An 18,634-nucleotide genomic window follows, 5' to 3' on the forward strand; every position below is an offset into this window, starting at 1 on the left:
AAATGTCACACAGCAATTTGTGTTTATAGTTTTCAGTTGTAGTAAGAAAAGGTTTTAAGATAAACTAATTATGTTTAAAATTAGTCCAATGGAACCTGTTGCAACCAAACATAATTTGCCATCATTGCTTATCAAACTCCAGTCAAAACATGACATTTCATAAAGGCCAAATGTTTTCACCAACACCACATGGTATCAAACTGTTTTCTGACATATTAATACTTTCTCTCTCTTTGTCCCTATATGCTCTTCCTCCCTCCACCTCTCTCTCTCTCTCTCTCTCTCTCTCTCTCTCTCTCTCTCTCTCTCTCTCTCTCTCTCTCTCTCTCTCTCTCTCTCTCTCTCTCTCTCTCTCTCACTCTCACTCTCACTCTCACTCTCACTCTCACTCTCACTCTCACTCTGTCTGTCTGGCTCTGGCTCTTTCTCTTTCTTTCTCCATAGAGCTCCATGAATCTGCCTCCAGACAAGGTGAAGATCCTGTGTCAATATGACAACGAAAAGAAGTGGGAACTGGTCTGTGATGAGGTGGGACTCCAACTCCACTGCACCATACAACAGTCTACTGTACTGTTAAAGTTTCAATAACACCTAGTGGATAACATTACAGTAACAGGATGTAATCATAGTTCTTAGGGGAACTTCAGTGTGAGTTTGTATGATAACCAAGTGAAACTTCTTTAGAGAATTCTACGTTGTAATGAATAAATCCCTGATGATATGCACTACATCCTTTAAACTTGGCAGACCTTTGTATAGCAGCATTGAGGTGTCAAGTATTTTTTTTGTCAGTGTGTCCTAGTTTCTAGGAAAGGACCCCATTGACACACTAATGCAGTGAGAATGGTTGTTCACACACACACTTGCGCACACAAGAAACAACCACCCACCACCACACATGTGCACACACACACACACTTTGTGTCCTGCTGGGAACCTCATCAAAATTGTACGTTGCTGTGGCAACATTGACAAGGCAGATAACTTCCTGTGGCTCAGAGGGGAGTGACACACAGGACACCTGTCACTGTCACTGTAGCACAGACCTGCAATGGTTCAATGTTGTCCCTTCCCTTATCTAGCACAGCTAAAGCCATTGTTAACAAAGGCCGTCTACCTCTACTCTGACCTGGCATTGAATGATAGATTGGCATCCCGACATGCAATGTCCCAACATTGGCTCAGCCTCACCAACAGATATATCATTGGTTATATTTGCATAAATGAGGCCTCCCGAGTGGCGCAGCGGTCTAAGGCACTGCATAGCAGTGCTTAAGGCATCACTACACTTGACCGGGGGGCTTTACTTGGCGCATCGCGCTCTAGCGACTCCTTGTGGCGGGCCGTGCGCCTGCAGGCTGACTTCGATCATCAGTTGAATGGTGTTTCCTCCGACACATTGGTGCAGCTGGCTTCCGGGTTAAGCGGGCGGGTGTTAAGGAGGGCGGTTTGGCAGGTCATGTTTCGGAGGACGCATGACTCGACCTTCGCCTGTCCCGAACCCGTTGGGGAGTTGCAGCGATGAGACAAGATCGTAATTGAAATTGGGAGAAAAAGGGGGTAAAATACAAAAAATATATAAATACAGTACCAGTCAAAAGTTTGGACACACCTATCAAAACTATGAAATAACACATATGGAATCATATAGTATCCAAAAAAGTGTTAAACAAATCAAAATATATTTTATAGTTGAGATTCTTCAAATAGCCACCCTTTGCCTTAATGACAGCTTTGCACACTCTTGGCATTCTCTCAACCAGCTTCATGAGGTAGTCACCTGGAATGCATTTCAATTAACAGGTGTGCCTTCTTAAAACTTAATTTGTGGAATTTCTTTCTTTGAATGAGTAGGTGTGTCCAAACTTTTGACTGGTACTAGACAGTACCAGTTAAAAGTTTAGACACACCTACTCATTCAAGGGTTTTTCTTAAGTATTTACAATTTTTTACATTGTAGAATAATAGTGAAGACATCAAAACTATGAAATAACACATATGGAATCATGTAGTAACCAAAAAAGTGTTAAACAAATCAAAATATATTTTATATTTGAGATTCTTCAAATAGCTACCCATTGCCTTGATGACAGCTTTGCACACTCTTGGCATTCACTCAACCAGCTTCACCTGGAATGCTTTTCCAGACCATCTCAATTGAGTTGAAGTCGGGTGATTGTGGAGGCCAGGTCATCTGATGCAGCACTCCATCACTCTCCTTCTTGGTCAAATAGCCCTTACACAGCATGGAGGTGTGTTGGGTCATTGTCCTGTTGAAAAACAAATGATAGTCCCACTAAGCCCAAACCAGATGGGATGGTGTATCGCTGCAGAATGCTGTGGTAGCCATGCTGGTTAAGTGTGCCTTGAATTCTAAATAAATCACAGCAAAGCACCCCCACACCATAACACCTCCTCCGCCATGCTTTACGGTGCGAACGACACATGCGGAGATCATCCGTTCACCCACACCGTGTCTCACAAAGACACGGCTGTTGGAACCAAAAATCTCACATTTGGACTCCAGACCAAAGGACACATTTCCACCGGTCTAATGTCCATTGCTCGTGTTTCTTGGCCCAAGCAGGTCTCTTCTTATTAGTGGTGTCCTTTAGTAGTGGTTTCTTTGCAGCAATTCGACCAGGAAGGCCTGATTCACACAGTCTCCTCTGAACAGTTGATGTTGAGATGTTGATGTTGAGATGTGTCTGTTACTTGAACTCTGTGAAGCATTTATTTGGGTGGCAATTTCTGAGGCTGGTAACTCTAATGAACTTATCCTCTGCAGCAGGGGTAACTCTGGGTCTTCCATACCTGTGGCAGTCCTCATGAGAGCCAGTTTCAATATAGCGCTTGATGGTTTTTGCGACTGCACTTGAAGGAACTTCAAAGTTCTTGACATTTTCCGGAGTGACTGACCTTCATGTCTTAAAGTAAAGATGGACTGTCGTTTCTCTTTGCTTATTTGAGCTGTTCTTGCCATAATATGGACTTGGTCTTTTACCAAATAGGGCTCTGCACCGGTACCCCCCTGTACAGTGGGGGAAAAAAGTATTTAGTCAGCCACCAATTGTGCAAGTTCTCCCACTTAAAAAGATGAGAGAGGCCTGTAATTTTCATCATAGGTACACGTCAACTATGACAGACAAAATGAGAAAAAAAATCCAGAAAATCACATTGTAGGATTTTTTATGAATTTATTTGCAAATTATGGTGGAAAATAAGTATTTGGTCAATAACAAAAGTTTCTCAATACTTTGTTATATACCCTTTGTTGGCAATGACACAGGTCAAACGTTTTCTGTAAGTCTTCACAAGGTTTTCACACACTGTTGCTGGTATTTTGGCCCATTCCTCCATGCAGATCTCCTCTAGAGCAGTGATGTTTTGGGGCTGTCGCTGGGCAACACAGACTTTCAACTCCCTCCAAAGATTTTCTATGGGGTTGAGATCTGGAGACTGGCTAGGCCACTCCAGGACCTTGAAATGCTTCTTACGAAGCCACTCCTTCGTTGCCCGGGCGGTGTGTTTGGGATCATTGTCATGCTGAAAGACCCAGCCACGTTTCATCTTCAATGCCCTTGCTGATGGAAGGAGGTTTTCACTCAAAATCCCACGATACATGGCCCCATTCATTCTTTCCTTTACACAGATCAGTCGTCCTGGTCCCTTTGCAGAAAAACAGCCCCAAAGCATGATTTTTCCACCCCCATGCTTCACAGTAGGTATGGTGTTCTTTGGAAGCAACTCAGCATTCTTTGTCCTCCAAACACGACGAGTTGAGTTTTTACCAAAAAGTTCTATTTTGGTTTCATCTGACCGTATGACATTCTCCCAATCCTCTTCTGGATCATCCAAATGCACTCTAGCAAACTTCAGACGGGCCTGGACATGTACTGGCTTAAGCAGGGGGACACGTCTGGCACTGCAGGATTTGAGACCCTGGTGGCGTAGTGTGTTACTGATGGTAGGCTTTGTTACTTTGGTCCCAGCTCTCTGCAGGTCATTCACTAGGTCCCCCCGTGTGGTTCTGGGATTTTTGCTCACCGTTCTTGTGATCATTTTGACCCCACGGGGTGAGATGTTACGTGGAGCCCCAGATCGAGGGAGATTATCAGTGGTCTTGTATGTCTTCCATTTCCTAATAATTGCTCCCACAGTTGATTTCTTCAAACCAAGCTGCTTACCTATTGCAGATTCAGTCTTCCCAGCCTGGTGCAGGTCTACAATTTTGTTTCTGGTGTCCTTTGACAGCTCTTTGGTCTTGGCCATAGTGGAGTTTGGAGTGTGACTGTTTGAGGTTGTGGACAGGTGTCTTTTATACTGATAACAAGTTCAAACAGGTGCCATTAATACAGGTAACGAGTGGAGGACAGAGGAGCCTCTTAAAGAAGAAGTTACAGGTCTGTGAGAGCCAGAAATCTTGCTTGTTTGTAGGTGACCAAATACTTATTTTCCACCATAATTTGCAAATAAAGTCATAAAAAATCCCACAATGTGATTTTCTGGATCTTTTTCTTCTCAATTTGTCTGTCATAGTTGACGTGTACCTATGATGAAAATTACAGGCCTCTCTCATCTTTTTAAGTGGGAGAACTTGCACAATTGTTGGCTGACTAAATACTTTTTCCCCCCACTGTATATATAGCCTCCCTACTGTTATTTTATTTTACTTCTGCTCTTTTTTTCTCAACACTTTTTTGTTGTTGTTTTATTTTACTTTTTTATTAAAAATAAATGCACTGTTGGTTAAGGGCTGTAAGTAAGCATTTCACTGTAATGTCTGCACCTGTTGTATTCGGCGCATGTGGCCAATAAAATGTGATTTGATTTGATTTGATTCTGTATACCCCTCCTACCTTGTCACAACATAACTGATTGGCTGAAACGCATTAAGAAGGAAAGAAATTCCACAAATTAACTTTTAAGAAGGCACACCTGTTAATTGAAATACGTTCCAGGTGACTACCTCATGAAGCTGGTTGAGAGAATGCCAAGAGTGTGCAAAGCTGTCATCAAGGCAAAGGGTGCCTATTTGAAGAAACTCAAATATAAATATATTTTGATTTGTTTAACACTTTTTTTGTTACTACATGATTCCATTCATAGTTTTGATGTCTTCACTATTATTCTACAGTGTAAAAAATAGTAAAAATTAAGAAAAACCCTTGAATGAGTAGATGTGTCCAAACTTTTGACTGGTACTGTATATATTTGCATAAACTAAGCAGTGTAATCATCCCCAGCTTCCAATTCTCCTGTAACTATTCCCCAGGTCGTTGCTGTAAATGAGAATGTGTTCTCAGTCAACTTACCTGGTAAAATAAGGGTTAAAATAAAAATAATCAAGGCTGTGAAGTCCATGCTGAGTTTTGCCCTCTGGTCCCCTTCTCCCACAGTGCACCCATGTAATCAAAAATAATTAGATACATCTCTCTCGCTCTCTGTCTGTCTTCTCTCCTTCCTACAGGAACGATTCCAAGTGAAGAATCCTCCCTCTGCTTACTTGCTGAAGCTCAAAATGTATCTTGACATGGGAGGTGTCAGTCGCAAGGTATTGTACCATTACAGTCCTGTAAGAGGCCATTCTGGGCTATGGCCCTGCTCAGAAACTTTCAAAAATATCATTTCTTGAAGTAATCACAGAGATAACATAACAGAATTTGCAAAAGCTATATTTAACACTGGTTTCGTCCATAGCTAAATTACCACTTATTTTGTTCACTATACACCATCAAACATTTCTCCACAACGATAATGACCTTGTTGTGCGTGTTATGACAGTTCAAGAGGCGTGTCCAGGAGTCCACACAGGTCTTAAGAGAGCTGGAGATTTCCCTGAGGACCAATCATATCGGGTGAGACCCGCCCCATACCCAACTTTTCTGCTTCCATCAGCACTCAATCTATTGATCATTACACAACCTACATTTATTTTATTTTACCTTTATTTATACAGGTAAGTAAATTAAATGGCAATCCCGCCACTTTTCAACCTCATATTCATTATCTCCAGCACCAAATCAGTGTCTACATACGCGAAAACGGCGTGTTTCTATGATCTGTGTTTAAAAAATAAGAAGAAATGTCCTAAAAAAATGCTTCACAGGGAAGGATTAAAAGCAAAAAAATAAGAGGCCCAACCCACTTTTTCATTCACAATGGGGAGTTCTATAACCATCACCAGTAATAAACCTAAGGGCACAATGGAAAACAGCATCTACTGGTTTAAGTAGATGCTGCTTCATGCATACAGATAATATCCCCATAATTTAAAATAGACATAAGTGGCCTGGACAATTTCCTTCCTATTATCAAAAGTCAGACATGCTTTGTGTCTGTAAAAGAAACCAACCTTGAACTTCAACTTCTTCACCAGCTCAGTGACATGTTTTTTAAGTGACAGTTTGTCATCAAGCCAGATACCAACATATTTGTAGGAAGGAACTCGCCTAATTTTTGTACCTTTCAAACTTTGAAAACCCGCTTCAGTGAATTATTGGTTTTTCAGAATTTAGAGGGATCACTAACAGAGTCTGTCATAGCGCTAAGGAAGTAGTTTGATTTGGCCTGTTTAACCGAGGCAGTGCACCCATTTCTCAATTGCCTATAGCTGCCAATCAGGTAACGAGCCAATTTGTCTAGCCTGGGCCCAGGCTTGATTTCTTATCAAGAGGAGGTCTGAGAGTACAGGAGAGTATCATGGATCAGTTTGGTTTTTGACTCTGAGTCGCTTGAAAGGGGCATGTTTATCAGCCAGAGAGGTAAAAATGGATGAGAAAATTCAAGTGCCAAAACAGAATCTGTGCAAGTGTTGGTTCTGGAGACCAGAGGTGGCAGAACGGAGTGCTCGGGTTGTGGTGTAGGGTTTAAGCATAGCCTGAAGGTAGGGAGGGACATTTCCTCTTGCTGTTCCGTAGGTAAGCACCATGGTCATGTAGTGGATGCAAGCTTCGACTGGAAGCCAGTGGAGTGTACAGAGGAACGGGGTGACATGAGAGAACTTGGGAAGGTTGAAATCCAGGCGAGCTGCAGCGTTCTGGATAAATTGCAGGGGTTTGATGGCAAAAGCGGGGAGCCCAGCCAACAGTGAGTTGCAGTAGTCAAGTGCCTGGATTAGGACCTGGGGCACTTCCTGTGTGAGGTAGGGTTGTACTCTACGGATGTCGTAGAGCATGAACCTGCAGGAGTGAGTCACTGATTTGATGTTTTCAGAGAATTAAAGGGTGTTGTCCAGGGTCACGCCAAGTTTCCACTGGAGTTGTCAACCATGATGGAAAGGTCTTTGAGCGGTCAGGCCTTCCCCGGGAGGAAGAGCGCCTCCGTCTTGTTGAGCTTGAGGTGGTGGGCCGACATCCAAGCTGAGATATCTGCCAGGCACACAGAGATGCGTGTCACCACCTGGGTGTCAGAAGGGGGTAAGGAGAAAAGAGTGTCATCCGCATAGCAATGATAGGAGAGACCATGTGAGGATATGACAGAGCCGAGTGACTTGGTGTATATAGAGAATACGAGAGGGCCTAGAATCGAGCCCTGGAGGACACCAGTAGTGAGAGTATGTGGTGCAGACACAGATCCTCTCCACGTCACCTGGTAGGAGCGGCCTTCCGGGTAGGATGCAATCCAAGAGTGTGCAAAGCCTGAGACGCCCAGCACTAAGAGGGTGGAGAGGATGATCTGTTTCTCGGTGTTGAAGGCAGCGGATAGATCTAGGAGGATGAGAACAGAGGAGAGAGAGAGTCAGCTTTGGCAGTGCGGAGAGCCTCCATGACACAGAAAAGAGCAGTCTCGACTGAGTGACCGGTCTTGAAGCCTGACTGGTTAGGGTCAGGAAGATCATTCTGAGAGAGATAACAAGAGAGTTGATCAGAGACAGCATGCTCAAGTGTTTTGGAAAGAAAATAAAGAAGGGATACAGGTCTATAGTTTGATGTCAGATGAGTTGAGTGTTGGTTTCTTGAGGAGGAAAACGACTCGGACCATTTTGAAGTCAGAGGGGACGCAGCCAGTGGTCAGGGATGAGTTTGAGGGAAGTGAGGATTGAGAGAAGGTCTCCAGAGATGGTCTGGAGAAGGGAGGAGGGGATGGGGTCAAGCGGCAGGTTGTCAGGCGGCCAGATCTTACTAGTCGCAGGATTCCATCTGGAGAGAGAGGAGAGAAAGAGGTCCAGGCATAGGGTAGTTCTTTGTGAGTGGGACCATTGCACTCAATAGGCTGTGTGAATGAAGAGCGGATGTTGTCAACCTCCCATAGAGAGGGAGGAGGGAGGGGCAGGGGGTGACGGTTTAAGGAGGGAGGAGAAGGTGGAAAAGAGTTTCATAGGGTTAGAGGCAGAAGCTTGAAATTTAGATAGAAAGTTGCTTTAACAGTGGATACAGAGGAAGAGAAGGTAGAGAGGAGAGAGAAGAAGGATGATAGGTCCTCCAGAAGTTTAGTTTTCCTCCATTTTCACTCAGTTGTTGGCAGCCCTGTTCTGTAAGCTCGCAATGAGTTACTCAGCCACAGATCAGGAGTGGCGCAGTGGTCTGTGCCACTAGAGATCCTGGTTCGAATCCAGGCTCTGTCGTAGTCGGCCGCGACCGGGAGACCCATGGGACAGCGCACAATTGGCCCAGCGTCGTCCAGGGTAGGGGAGGGAATGGCTGGCAGGGATGTAGCTCAGTTGGTAGAGCATGGCGTTTGCAACGCCAGGGTTGTGGGTTCGATTTCCAACGGGGGGCCAGTATGAAAAAAATATATGTATATATATAATGTATGCACTCACTAACTGTAAGTCGCTCTGGATAAGAGCGTCTGCTAAATGACTAAAATGTAAATGTAAAAAATGAGGGCCGAGCCGGCCAGGAGGAAAGGGGACAGTGCTAGTCATAGGATACGGAAAGGGAGGAGAGTAGGTTCGAAGAGGCAGAATCAGGAGACTGGAGGGAGATGGATTTAGCAGAAGGGAGATATGGTAGGTTAGAAGAGGAGAGAGTAGTGGGAGAGAGAGAGCGAAGATTGCAACGGCGCATGACCATCTGGGTAGGGGCTGAGTGGCTAGGGTTTTTTTATTTACTTTATTTAACCAGGTAAGCCAGTTGAGAACAAGTTCTCATTTACAACTGCGACCTGGCCAAGATAAAGCAAAGCAGTGCGATAAAAACAACAACAACACAGAGTTACATCTGGAATAAACAAAAACGTACAGTCAATAACACAATAGAAAATAGAACATCTATATACAGTGTGTGCAAATGTTGTAAGTTATGGAGGTAAGGCAATAAATAGGCCATAGTGCAAAATAATTACAATTTTGTATTAACACTGGAGTGATAGATGTGCAGAAGATGATGTGCAAATAGAGATACTGGGGTGCAAATGAGCAAAATAAATAACAATGTAAATAACAATATGGGGATGAGGTAGTTGGGAGGGCTAATTACAGATGGGCTATGTACAGGTACAGTGATCGGTAAGCTGCTCTGACAACTGATTCTTAAAGTTAATGAGGGAGATAAGTGTCTCCAGCTTCAGAGATTTTTGTAGTTCGTTCCAGTCATTTGCAGCAGAGAACTGGAAGGAATGGCGGCCAAAGGAGGTGTTGGCTTTGGGGATAACCAGTGAAATATACCTGCTGGAGCGCATACTACGGGTGGGTGTTGCTATGGTGACCAATGAGCTAAGATAAGGCGGGGATTTGCCTAGCAGTGATTTATAGATGACCTGGAGCCAGTGGGTTTGGCGACAAATATGTAGTGAGGGCCAGCCAACGAGAGCATACAGGTCACAATGGTGGGTAGTATATGGTGCTTTGGTGACAAAATGGATGGCACTGTTATAGACTACATCCAATTTGCTGAGTTGAGTGTTGGAAGCTATTTTGTAAATGACATCGCCGAAGTCAAGGATCGGTAGGATAGGCAGCATGAGTGAAGGAGGCTTTGTTGCGAAACAGGAAGTTAATAAAACTATTAATAGCATAGGTGGAGCTAACAACAGTTGGGTTACTTACGGTAGCTAACAGAGCTTTCAATGGAAATTAAATTAGCAGGGTGAGAGCACTGAAATACTGAAGAATTATTGATATTCATATGCAAACCATAATATGCTGGATTTAGGTTTCCCACTAGTTAACAGAGCCACAAAGTCAAAATTGGTGTGGTTATCAGTGTGGTTAAGGAAGGGTTAAGGTTAGGGTTAGGTTTAAAATCTGATCTTAAGAAGGTAAATTGTAGAAATAGGTGGAGTTTAGCCATAATTATGACTTTTTGGATGTGTTATCTAGTGACGACCTGGCTTTAGGCTTGCAGGGTCTAGCATCAGGGTTAGATGCTATTGGGTATTATTATTATAACTATAATTTCCCCCTCCTGTTTCCCATCCAGCTGGGCTCAGGAGTTCCTCAGTGAGGAGAACCGAGGTCTGGACGTCCTGGTTGACTACCTGTCCTTCGCCCAATGTGCCGTCACGTAAGTACGAGTCCTTCACGTCTACAATGCCTTCAGAAAGTATTCCTACCCCTTGAATTATTCCACATTCTGTTGTGTTACAGCCAAAATTCAAAATTGATTAAAGATATATATTTTTCTCACCCATCTAAAATCATGTTTTTAGATTTTTTTCTCAAATTAATTGACAATGAAATACAGAAATCTCTCTTTAAATAAGTATTCACATCCCTGAGTCAATACATTGTAGAATCAAATCAATCACATTTTATTTTATTTGTCACGTGCTGAATACAACAGATGTAGACCTTACATTGAAATGCTTACTTACAAGCCCTTAACCAACAATGCAGAGTTTAAAAAAAAGTAAGTAACAAAATATTTGCTATAAAAATACGATACAAATGTCCAATAAAAAAAAGATACACAATAAAAGAACAGTAACGAGGCCATATAAAGGGGGTACCGTTACCGAGTCAATGTGCGGTGGTACAGGTTAGTCGAGGTAATTGAGATATGTACACTACCATTCAAAAGTTTGGGGTCACTTAGAAATGTCCTTGTTTTCGAAAGAAAAGCAATTTATTTGTCCATTAAAATAACATCCAATTGATCAGAAATACAGTGTAAACATTGCTAATGTTGTAAATGGCTATTGTAGCTGGAAACGGCTGATTTTTAATGGAATATCTACATAGCCTTACAGAGGCCCATTATCAGCAACCATCAGTCCTGTGTTCCAATGGCACGTTGTGTTTGCTAATCCAAGTTTATCATTTTAAAAGGCAAATTGATCATTAGAAAACCCTTTTGCAATTATGTTAGCACAGCTGAAAACTGTTGTGCTGATTAAAGAAGCAATAAAACTGGCCTTCTTGAGACTAGTTGAGTATCTGGAGCATCAGCAATTGTGGGTTCGATTACAGGCTCAAAATGGCCAGAAACAAATAACTTTCTTCTGAAACTCGTCAGTCTATTCTTGTTCTGAGAGATGATGGCTATTCCATGCGAAAAATTGCCAAGAAACTGAAGATCTCTTACAACGCTGTGTACTACTCCCTTCACAGAACAGCGCAAACTGGCTCTAACCAGAATAGAAAGAGGAGTGGGAGGCCCCGGTGCACAACTGAGCAAGAGGACAAATACATTAGAGTGTCTAGCTTGAGAAACAGGCGCCTCACAGGTCCTCAACTGGCAGCTTCATTAAATAGTACCCCCAATACACCAGTCTCAACGTGAACAGTGAAGAGGCGACTCCGGGATGCTGACCTTCTAGGCAGAGTTGCAAAGAAAAGCCATATCTCAGACTGGCCAATAAAAATAAAAGATTAAGATGGGCAAAATAATACAGACACTGGACAAAGGAAGATTGGAAAAAAGTGGATCACAAACAAGAACATTTGTGAGACGCAGACCAAATGAAAAGATGCTGGAGGAGTGCTTGATGCCATCTGTCAAGCATGGTGGAGGCAATGTGATGGTCTGGGGGTGCTTTGGTGGTGGTAAAGTGGGAGATTTGTACAGGGTAAAAGGGATCTGTGGACGGCGCTTGATTGGAGCCATTTTCCTCCTACAACAGGACAATGACCCAAAGCACAGCTCCAAACTATGCAATAACTATTTAGGGAAGAAGCAGTCAGCTGGTATTCTGTCTATAATGGAGTGGCCACCACAGTCACCGGATCTCAACCCTATTGAGCTGTTGTGGGAGCAGCTTGACCGTATGGTACATAAGAAGTGCCCATCAAGCCAATCCAACTTGTGGGAGGTGCTTCAGGAAGCATGGGGTGAAATCTCTTCAGATTACCTCAACAAATTGACAACTAGTCCCGTGTAGCTCAGTTGGTAGAGCATGGCGCTTGCAACGCCAAGGTTGTGGGTTCGATAGTCTTATGGCTTGGGGAAAGAACCTGTTAAGGAGCCTTTGAGACCTAGACTTGGCTCTCCGGTACCGCTTGCTGTGCGGTAGCAGAGAGAACAGTCTATGACTTGGGTGGCTGGAGTCTTTGACAATTTTTTGGGCCTTCCTCTGAAACCGCCTGGTATGGAGGTCCTGGATGGCAGGAAGCTTGGACCCAGTGATGTACTGGGCCGTACGCACTACCCTCTGTAGCGCCTTGTGGATGCCGAGCAATTGCCATACCAAGCAGGGATGCAACCAGTCAGGATGCTCTCGATGGTGCAGCTGTAGAACCTTTTGAGGATCTGAGGACCCATGCTAAATCTTTTCAGTCTCCTGAGGGGGAATAGACATTGTTGTGCCCTCTACACGACTGTCTTGGTGTGTTTGGAGCATGATAGTTTGTTAGTGATGTGGACACCAAGGAACTTGAAGCTCTCCACCCGCTCCACTACAGCTCCGTCGATGTGAATGGGGGTGTGCTCGGCCCTCCTTTTCCTTTAGTCCACAATCAGCTCCTTTGTCTTGCTCACGTTGATGGAGAGGTTGTTGTCCTGGCACCACACTGCCAGGTCTCTGACCTCTTCCCTATAGGCTGTCTCATCGTTGTCGCTGATCAGGCCTACCACCATTGGGTCGTCAGCAAACGTAATGATGGTGTTGGAGTCGTCCGGGCCACACCGGGTGAACAGGGAGTACAGGAGAGGATTAAGTACGCACCCCTGAGAGGCCCCCGTGGTGAGGATCAGCTTGTCAGATGTGTTGTTGCCTACCATTACCACCTGGGGGTGGCCCATCAGGAAGTCCAGGATCCAGTTGCAGAGGACTGTGTTTAGTCCCAGTGTCCTTAGCTTAGTGATGAGCTTTGCGGGCACTATGGTGTCGAACGCTGAGCTGTAGTCAACGGACAGCATTCTCACGTAGGTGTTCCTTTTGTCCAGGTAGGAAAGGGCAGTGTGGAGTGCAATAGAGATTGCGTCTTCTGTGGATCTGTTGGGGCGGTATGCGAATTGTAGTGGGTCTAGGGTTTCTGGGATGATGGTGTTGACATGAGCCATGACTAGCCTTTCAACGAACTTCATGGCTACAGACGTGAGTGCTACGGGGCGGTAGTCATTTAGGCAGGTTACTGGTGTAGTAGGATTCGGTCTTAGTCCTTTAGTCCTGTATTGATGCTTTGCATGTTTGATGGTTCGTCGGAGGATATAGTGTCCCGCTCCTTGAAACCGGCAGCTCTAGCGTTTAGCTCAGTGCAGATGTTGCCTGTAATCCATGGCTTGTGGTTGGGATATGAACGTACGGTCGCTGTGGGTCGACGTCGTCGATGCACTTATTGGTGAAGCCGGTGACTGATGTGGTATACTCCTCAATGCCATCGGATGAATCCCGGAACATATTCCAGTCTGTGCTAGCAAAACAGTCCTGTAGCTTAGCATCTGCGTCATCTGACTACTTCTGTATTAAGCAAGTCACTGGTACTTCCTGCTTGAGTTTTTGCTTGTAACCCGGAATCATGAGGATAGAATTATGGTCATATTTGCCAAATGGAGGACGAGGGAGAGCTTTGTACGTGTCTCTGTGTGTGGAGTAAATGTGACATGCTGGTAGAAATGAGGTAAAACGGATTTAAGTTTTCCTGCATTAAAGTCCCCAGCGCCGCTTCTGGGTGATCATACTCTTGTTTGCTTATGGCCTTATACAGCTCGTTGAGTGCGGTCTTAGTGCCTGCATCGGTTTGTGGTGGTAAATAGACAGCTACGGTTTGTGCACGGAAATCCAAGCCAACTGTATATTATCTATGTCTTCGTTCAGCCACGACTCGGTGAAACATAAGATATTACAGTTTTTAATGTCCTGTTGGTAGGATAGTCTCGAATGGAGCTCATCCAGTTTATTCTCCAGTGATTGCACGTTCGCCAGTAGAACGGATGGTAAAGGCGGATTATCCACTCACCAACGAATTCTCACCAAGCACCCGGATTTGCGGTGCATTTATCTGCGTCTCTTCTTCATGCGAATGACGGGGAGTTGGGCCTGGTCCAGGAAGAGCCATAAATCGTTTGCCTCCTATTCGTTAAAGAAAAAATCTTCGTCCAGTCCGAGGTGAGTAATCGCTGTTCTGATAATCCAGAAGCTCTTTTCTGTCATAAGAGACAGTGGCAGAAACATTATGTACAAAAAAGTTACAAACAGCTCGAAAAAACACACACAATAGCACAATTGGTTAGGAGCCCGTAAAACAGCAGCCATCCCCTGGCGGCGACTACAGCTTTGACTCGTCTTGGGTATGTCTGTATCAGCTTTGCACATATGGATTTGGGGAATTTCTCCCATACTTCCTGGCAGATTTCCTATAGCTCTGTTAAGTTAGATGGGGAGTAGCTGTGAACAGCAATTTTCAAGTCTTTCCACAGATTGTCAATGGGATTAAAGTCTGGGCTTTGGCTGGGCCACTCAAGGACTTTCACATTCATGTTCTGAAGCCATTCCTGCATTGCTTTGGCTGTATGCTTGGGGTCATTGTCCTATTGGAACGGAAATCTTTACCCCAGTCTAAGGTCCTTTGCACTCTGAAGCAGGTTCTCATCAAGGATTTGCCTGTATTTGGCTCCATTCATTGTTCCCTCTATCCTTATCAGTCTCCCAGTCCCTGCCGCTGAAAAGCATCCCCATAGCATGATGCTGCCACCACCATGCTTCATGGCATGGATGGTGTTTGAAAGGTGGTGAACTGCCTAGATTGGGGAAGTGCTGTAGAGACTGTTTTCCTTCTGGCAGGTTCTCCCATCTCAGCCAAGGAACTCTGTAGTTCTGTCAGAGTGGTCATTTGGTTCTTGGTCACCTCCCTGAGCAAGGTCCTTCTTGCCCGGTTGCTCAGTTTGGTCGGACGGCCAGCTCTAAGCAGAGTCTGTGTAGTTCCATATTTTTTACATTTCCCAATGATGGAGACCACTGTGCTCTTGGAAACTTTCAACACTCTAGAAATTGTTTTATACCCTTCCCCAGATATACAGTGAGGGAAAAAAGTGTTTGATCCCCTGCTGATTTTGTACGTTTGCCCACTGACAAAGAAATGATCAGTCTATAATTTTTATGGTAGGTTTATTTGAACAGTGAGAGACAGAATAACAACAACAAAATTCAGAAAAACTCATGTCAAAAATGTTATAAATTGATTTGCATTTTAATTAGGGAAATACGTATTTGACCCCCTCTCAATCAGAAAGATTTCTGGCTCCCAGGTGTCTTTTATACAGGTAACGAGCTGAGATTAGGAGCACACTTTTAAAGGGAATGCTCCTAATCTCAGCTTGTTACCTGTATAAAAGACACCTGTCTACAGAAGCAATCAATCAATCAGATTCCAAATTCTCCACCATGGCCAAGACCAAAGAGCACTCCAAGGATGTCAGGAACAAGATTGTAGACCTACACAATGCTGGAATGGGCTACAAGACAGCTTGGTGAGAAGGTGACAACAGTTGGTGCGATTATTCGCAAATGGAAGAAACTCAAAATATCTGTCAATCTCCCTCGGCCTGGGGCTCCATGCAAGATCTCACCTCGTGGAGTTGCAATGATCATGAGAACGGTGAGGAATCAGCCCAGAACTACTCAGGAGGATCTTGTCAATGATCTCAAGGCAGCTGGGACCATAGTCACCAAGAAAACAATTGGTAACACACTACGTCGTGAAGGACTGAAATCCTGCAGCGCCCGCAAGGTCCCCCTGCTCAAGAAAGCACATATACAGGCCCGCCTGAAGTTTGCCAATGACTGATTCAGAGGAGAACTGGGTGAAAGTGTTGTGGTCAGATGAGACCAAAATGGAGCTCTTTGGCATCAACTCAACTCGCCGTGTTTGGAGGAGGAGGAATGCTGCCTATGATGACCCCAAGAACACCATCCCCACCGTCAAACATGGAGGTGGAAACATTATGCTTTGGTGGTGTTTTTCTGCTAAGGGGACAGGACAACTTCACCGCATCAAAGGGACGATGGACGGGACCATGTACCGTCAAATCTTGGGTGAGAACCTCCTTCCCTCAGCCAGGGCATTGAAAATTGGTTGTGAATGGGTATTCCAGCATGACAATGACCCAAAACACACAGCCAAGGCAACAAAGGAGTGGCTCAAGAAGAAGCACGTTAAGGTCCTGGAGTGGCCTAGCCAGTCTCCAGACCTTAATCCCATAGAACATCTGTGGAGGGAGCTGAAGGTTCGAGTTGCCAAATGTCAGGCTCGAAACCTTAATGACTTGGAGAAGATCTGCAAAGAGGAGTGGGACAAAATACCTCCTGAGATGTGTGCAAACCTGGTGGCCAACTACAAGAAATGTCTGACCTCTGTGATTTCCATCAAGGGTTTTGCCACCAAGTACTAAGTCATGATTTGCAGAGGGTAAAATACTTATTTCCCTCATTAAAATGGAAATCAATTTATAACATTTACATTTACATTTAAGTCATTTAGCAGACGCTCTTATCCAGAGCGACTTACAATACCAACACTTTTGACATGCGTTTTTCTGGATTTTGTTGTTGTTATTCTGTCTCTCACTGTTCAAATAAACCTACCATTAAAATTATAGACTGATCTTGTCTTTGTCAGTGGGCAAACGTACAAAATCAGCAGGGGATCAAATACTTTTTTCCCTCACTGTATGCCTCATCACAATCTCTGAGATCTACGGACAGTTCCTTGGACATCATGGTATAGTTTCTGCTCTGACATGAACTGTCAACTATGGGACCTTATATAGACAAGTGTGTTTCTTTCTAAATCATGTCCAAACAATTTAATTAGCCACAGGTGGACCCCATTTAAACTGTAGTGACATGTCAAGGAGGATCAAAGGACATTGGATGCACCTGAGCTCAATTTGGAGTGCCATAGCACAGGGGTGTGAATACTTATGTAATTTAGATATTGCTTTATTTTATTTCCAATAAATGTGCAAAAATGTCACTTTGTCATTTTGTGGTATTGTGTGTAGATGGGCGAGACAAACAAATAGATTTAATTAATTTTGAATTCAGGCTGTAACACAACAAAATGACGAATAAGTCAAGGGGTATGAATACTTTCTGAAGGCACTTGTATGTGGATGGGACAATCTGAGAGGAAAATGTTTTGATATAGAGGCTTCAACCTGATGTGGGTCTTTTTGGTAGTTCTGGGTCTTTGCTTCTTCTTTTTGGGACACTTTAGTAATGAAACATATCCGAGGGCTTTAGATTTAACATTTAACGTCACTTTAATATTCCACATTGATAATATTGGGTCAACTCTCCCATTCATGTCCAAATTCCTGGTTCTTTGGACTCTCAGCTATGACATGGACAGTTTGGACAATGGGACTTCCACACCAGAGAAATCGGTGGAGGACTTGACGAGGAGTGCCAGTAACTCTCCAACCCATGGTGCTTCTAAAGCGGCTCGTGCCCTTACTGTGAGGTGAGTGTCACCAGGAATTGGTGAGAAGTATGGAGATGAACTTCTGTCTGTTAGATGGGACTGAGGTTGGGCTACACTTGTAGTTCTTGCATCCTAGATTCATGGGGCGTTAATTGCGAGGAATGAACAAGGACTCCCACTCCTCCCCACACCCACACTCTGTGACACACACATTGTGACACATACACACACACCATTCCCCCTGCCCAGTCCCCCCCCCCCTGGGAGTTGATGTGTCCGTAGATTGATCTCTGTGGATGTCTGTGATTGACGTCACTGCACGACTGGATCATTGCAGCGGGTGGTAGGCTGACACACACACAAACACACAGAGAGATTCGAGAAGAGTTTTCCTGGGAGACAAAGGCCTGGCTTTATAACTATGTTACAGTATTATGAGATGCAGAGGCAGGTCAGTACTGTGATATGAGATATGTCTGACAGATTATTTGAATTAGATACAGGGGATTTAGTCCCCTGTCTGTAGCTATATGTTTCTCTTTCCCCCAACTTTTTCACACTACTGTGGACTGTGTTGTAGTCATCTTATAGATATATTACATCTAATTCAAATTATGTGGTGGTGTTGAAATTTTTTATCAAAACACAGGTGACATTCATTCCATGGGCATTGACAACCTGATTCACTTTGATGTAGATGACATTGAGCACGTTTACATATCCCGCTTAAGGTCTTATTCGGGATAAGCTGTTTACATGCACCTTTGATATTCCACTCATGAGTATGTATCCCTGTATCCATGAATAAACCGAATATTCCTCATTTAAGTTCATATGGGATACATGGAATAGTAACTGAAATATGGACTGTAGGCCTATAACCTCTCA

The 18,634-nt window shown here is 44.0% G+C and overlaps 1 protein-coding gene across 1 annotated transcript in view; it reads left to right on the forward strand.

Annotated features, from left to right (window-relative positions):
- Positions 1 to 18,634, forward strand: part of LOC311100450 (formin-like protein 1) — a gene marked incomplete at both ends in the record, with an annotated part of 65,331 nt that overhangs the window by 25,836 nt on the left and 20,861 nt on the right. Inside the window, 5 exons of the mRNA XM_084141372.1 lie at positions 445 to 528; positions 5,471 to 5,554; positions 5,785 to 5,858; positions 10,365 to 10,448; positions 17,660 to 17,785. Coding sequence (XP_083997498.1) covers positions 445 to 528; positions 5,471 to 5,554; positions 5,785 to 5,858; positions 10,365 to 10,448; positions 17,660 to 17,785 — 452 coding nt within the window. The remainder of the gene's footprint in view (positions 1 to 444; positions 529 to 5,470; positions 5,555 to 5,784; positions 5,859 to 10,364; positions 10,449 to 17,659; positions 17,786 to 18,634) is intronic.

Source organism: Coregonus lavaretus (genome assembly GCF_964263955.1).
Source record: "Coregonus lavaretus genome assembly, chromosome: 25".
NCBI classification, from domain to species: domain Eukaryota; kingdom Metazoa; phylum Chordata; class Actinopteri; order Salmoniformes; family Salmonidae; genus Coregonus; species Coregonus lavaretus.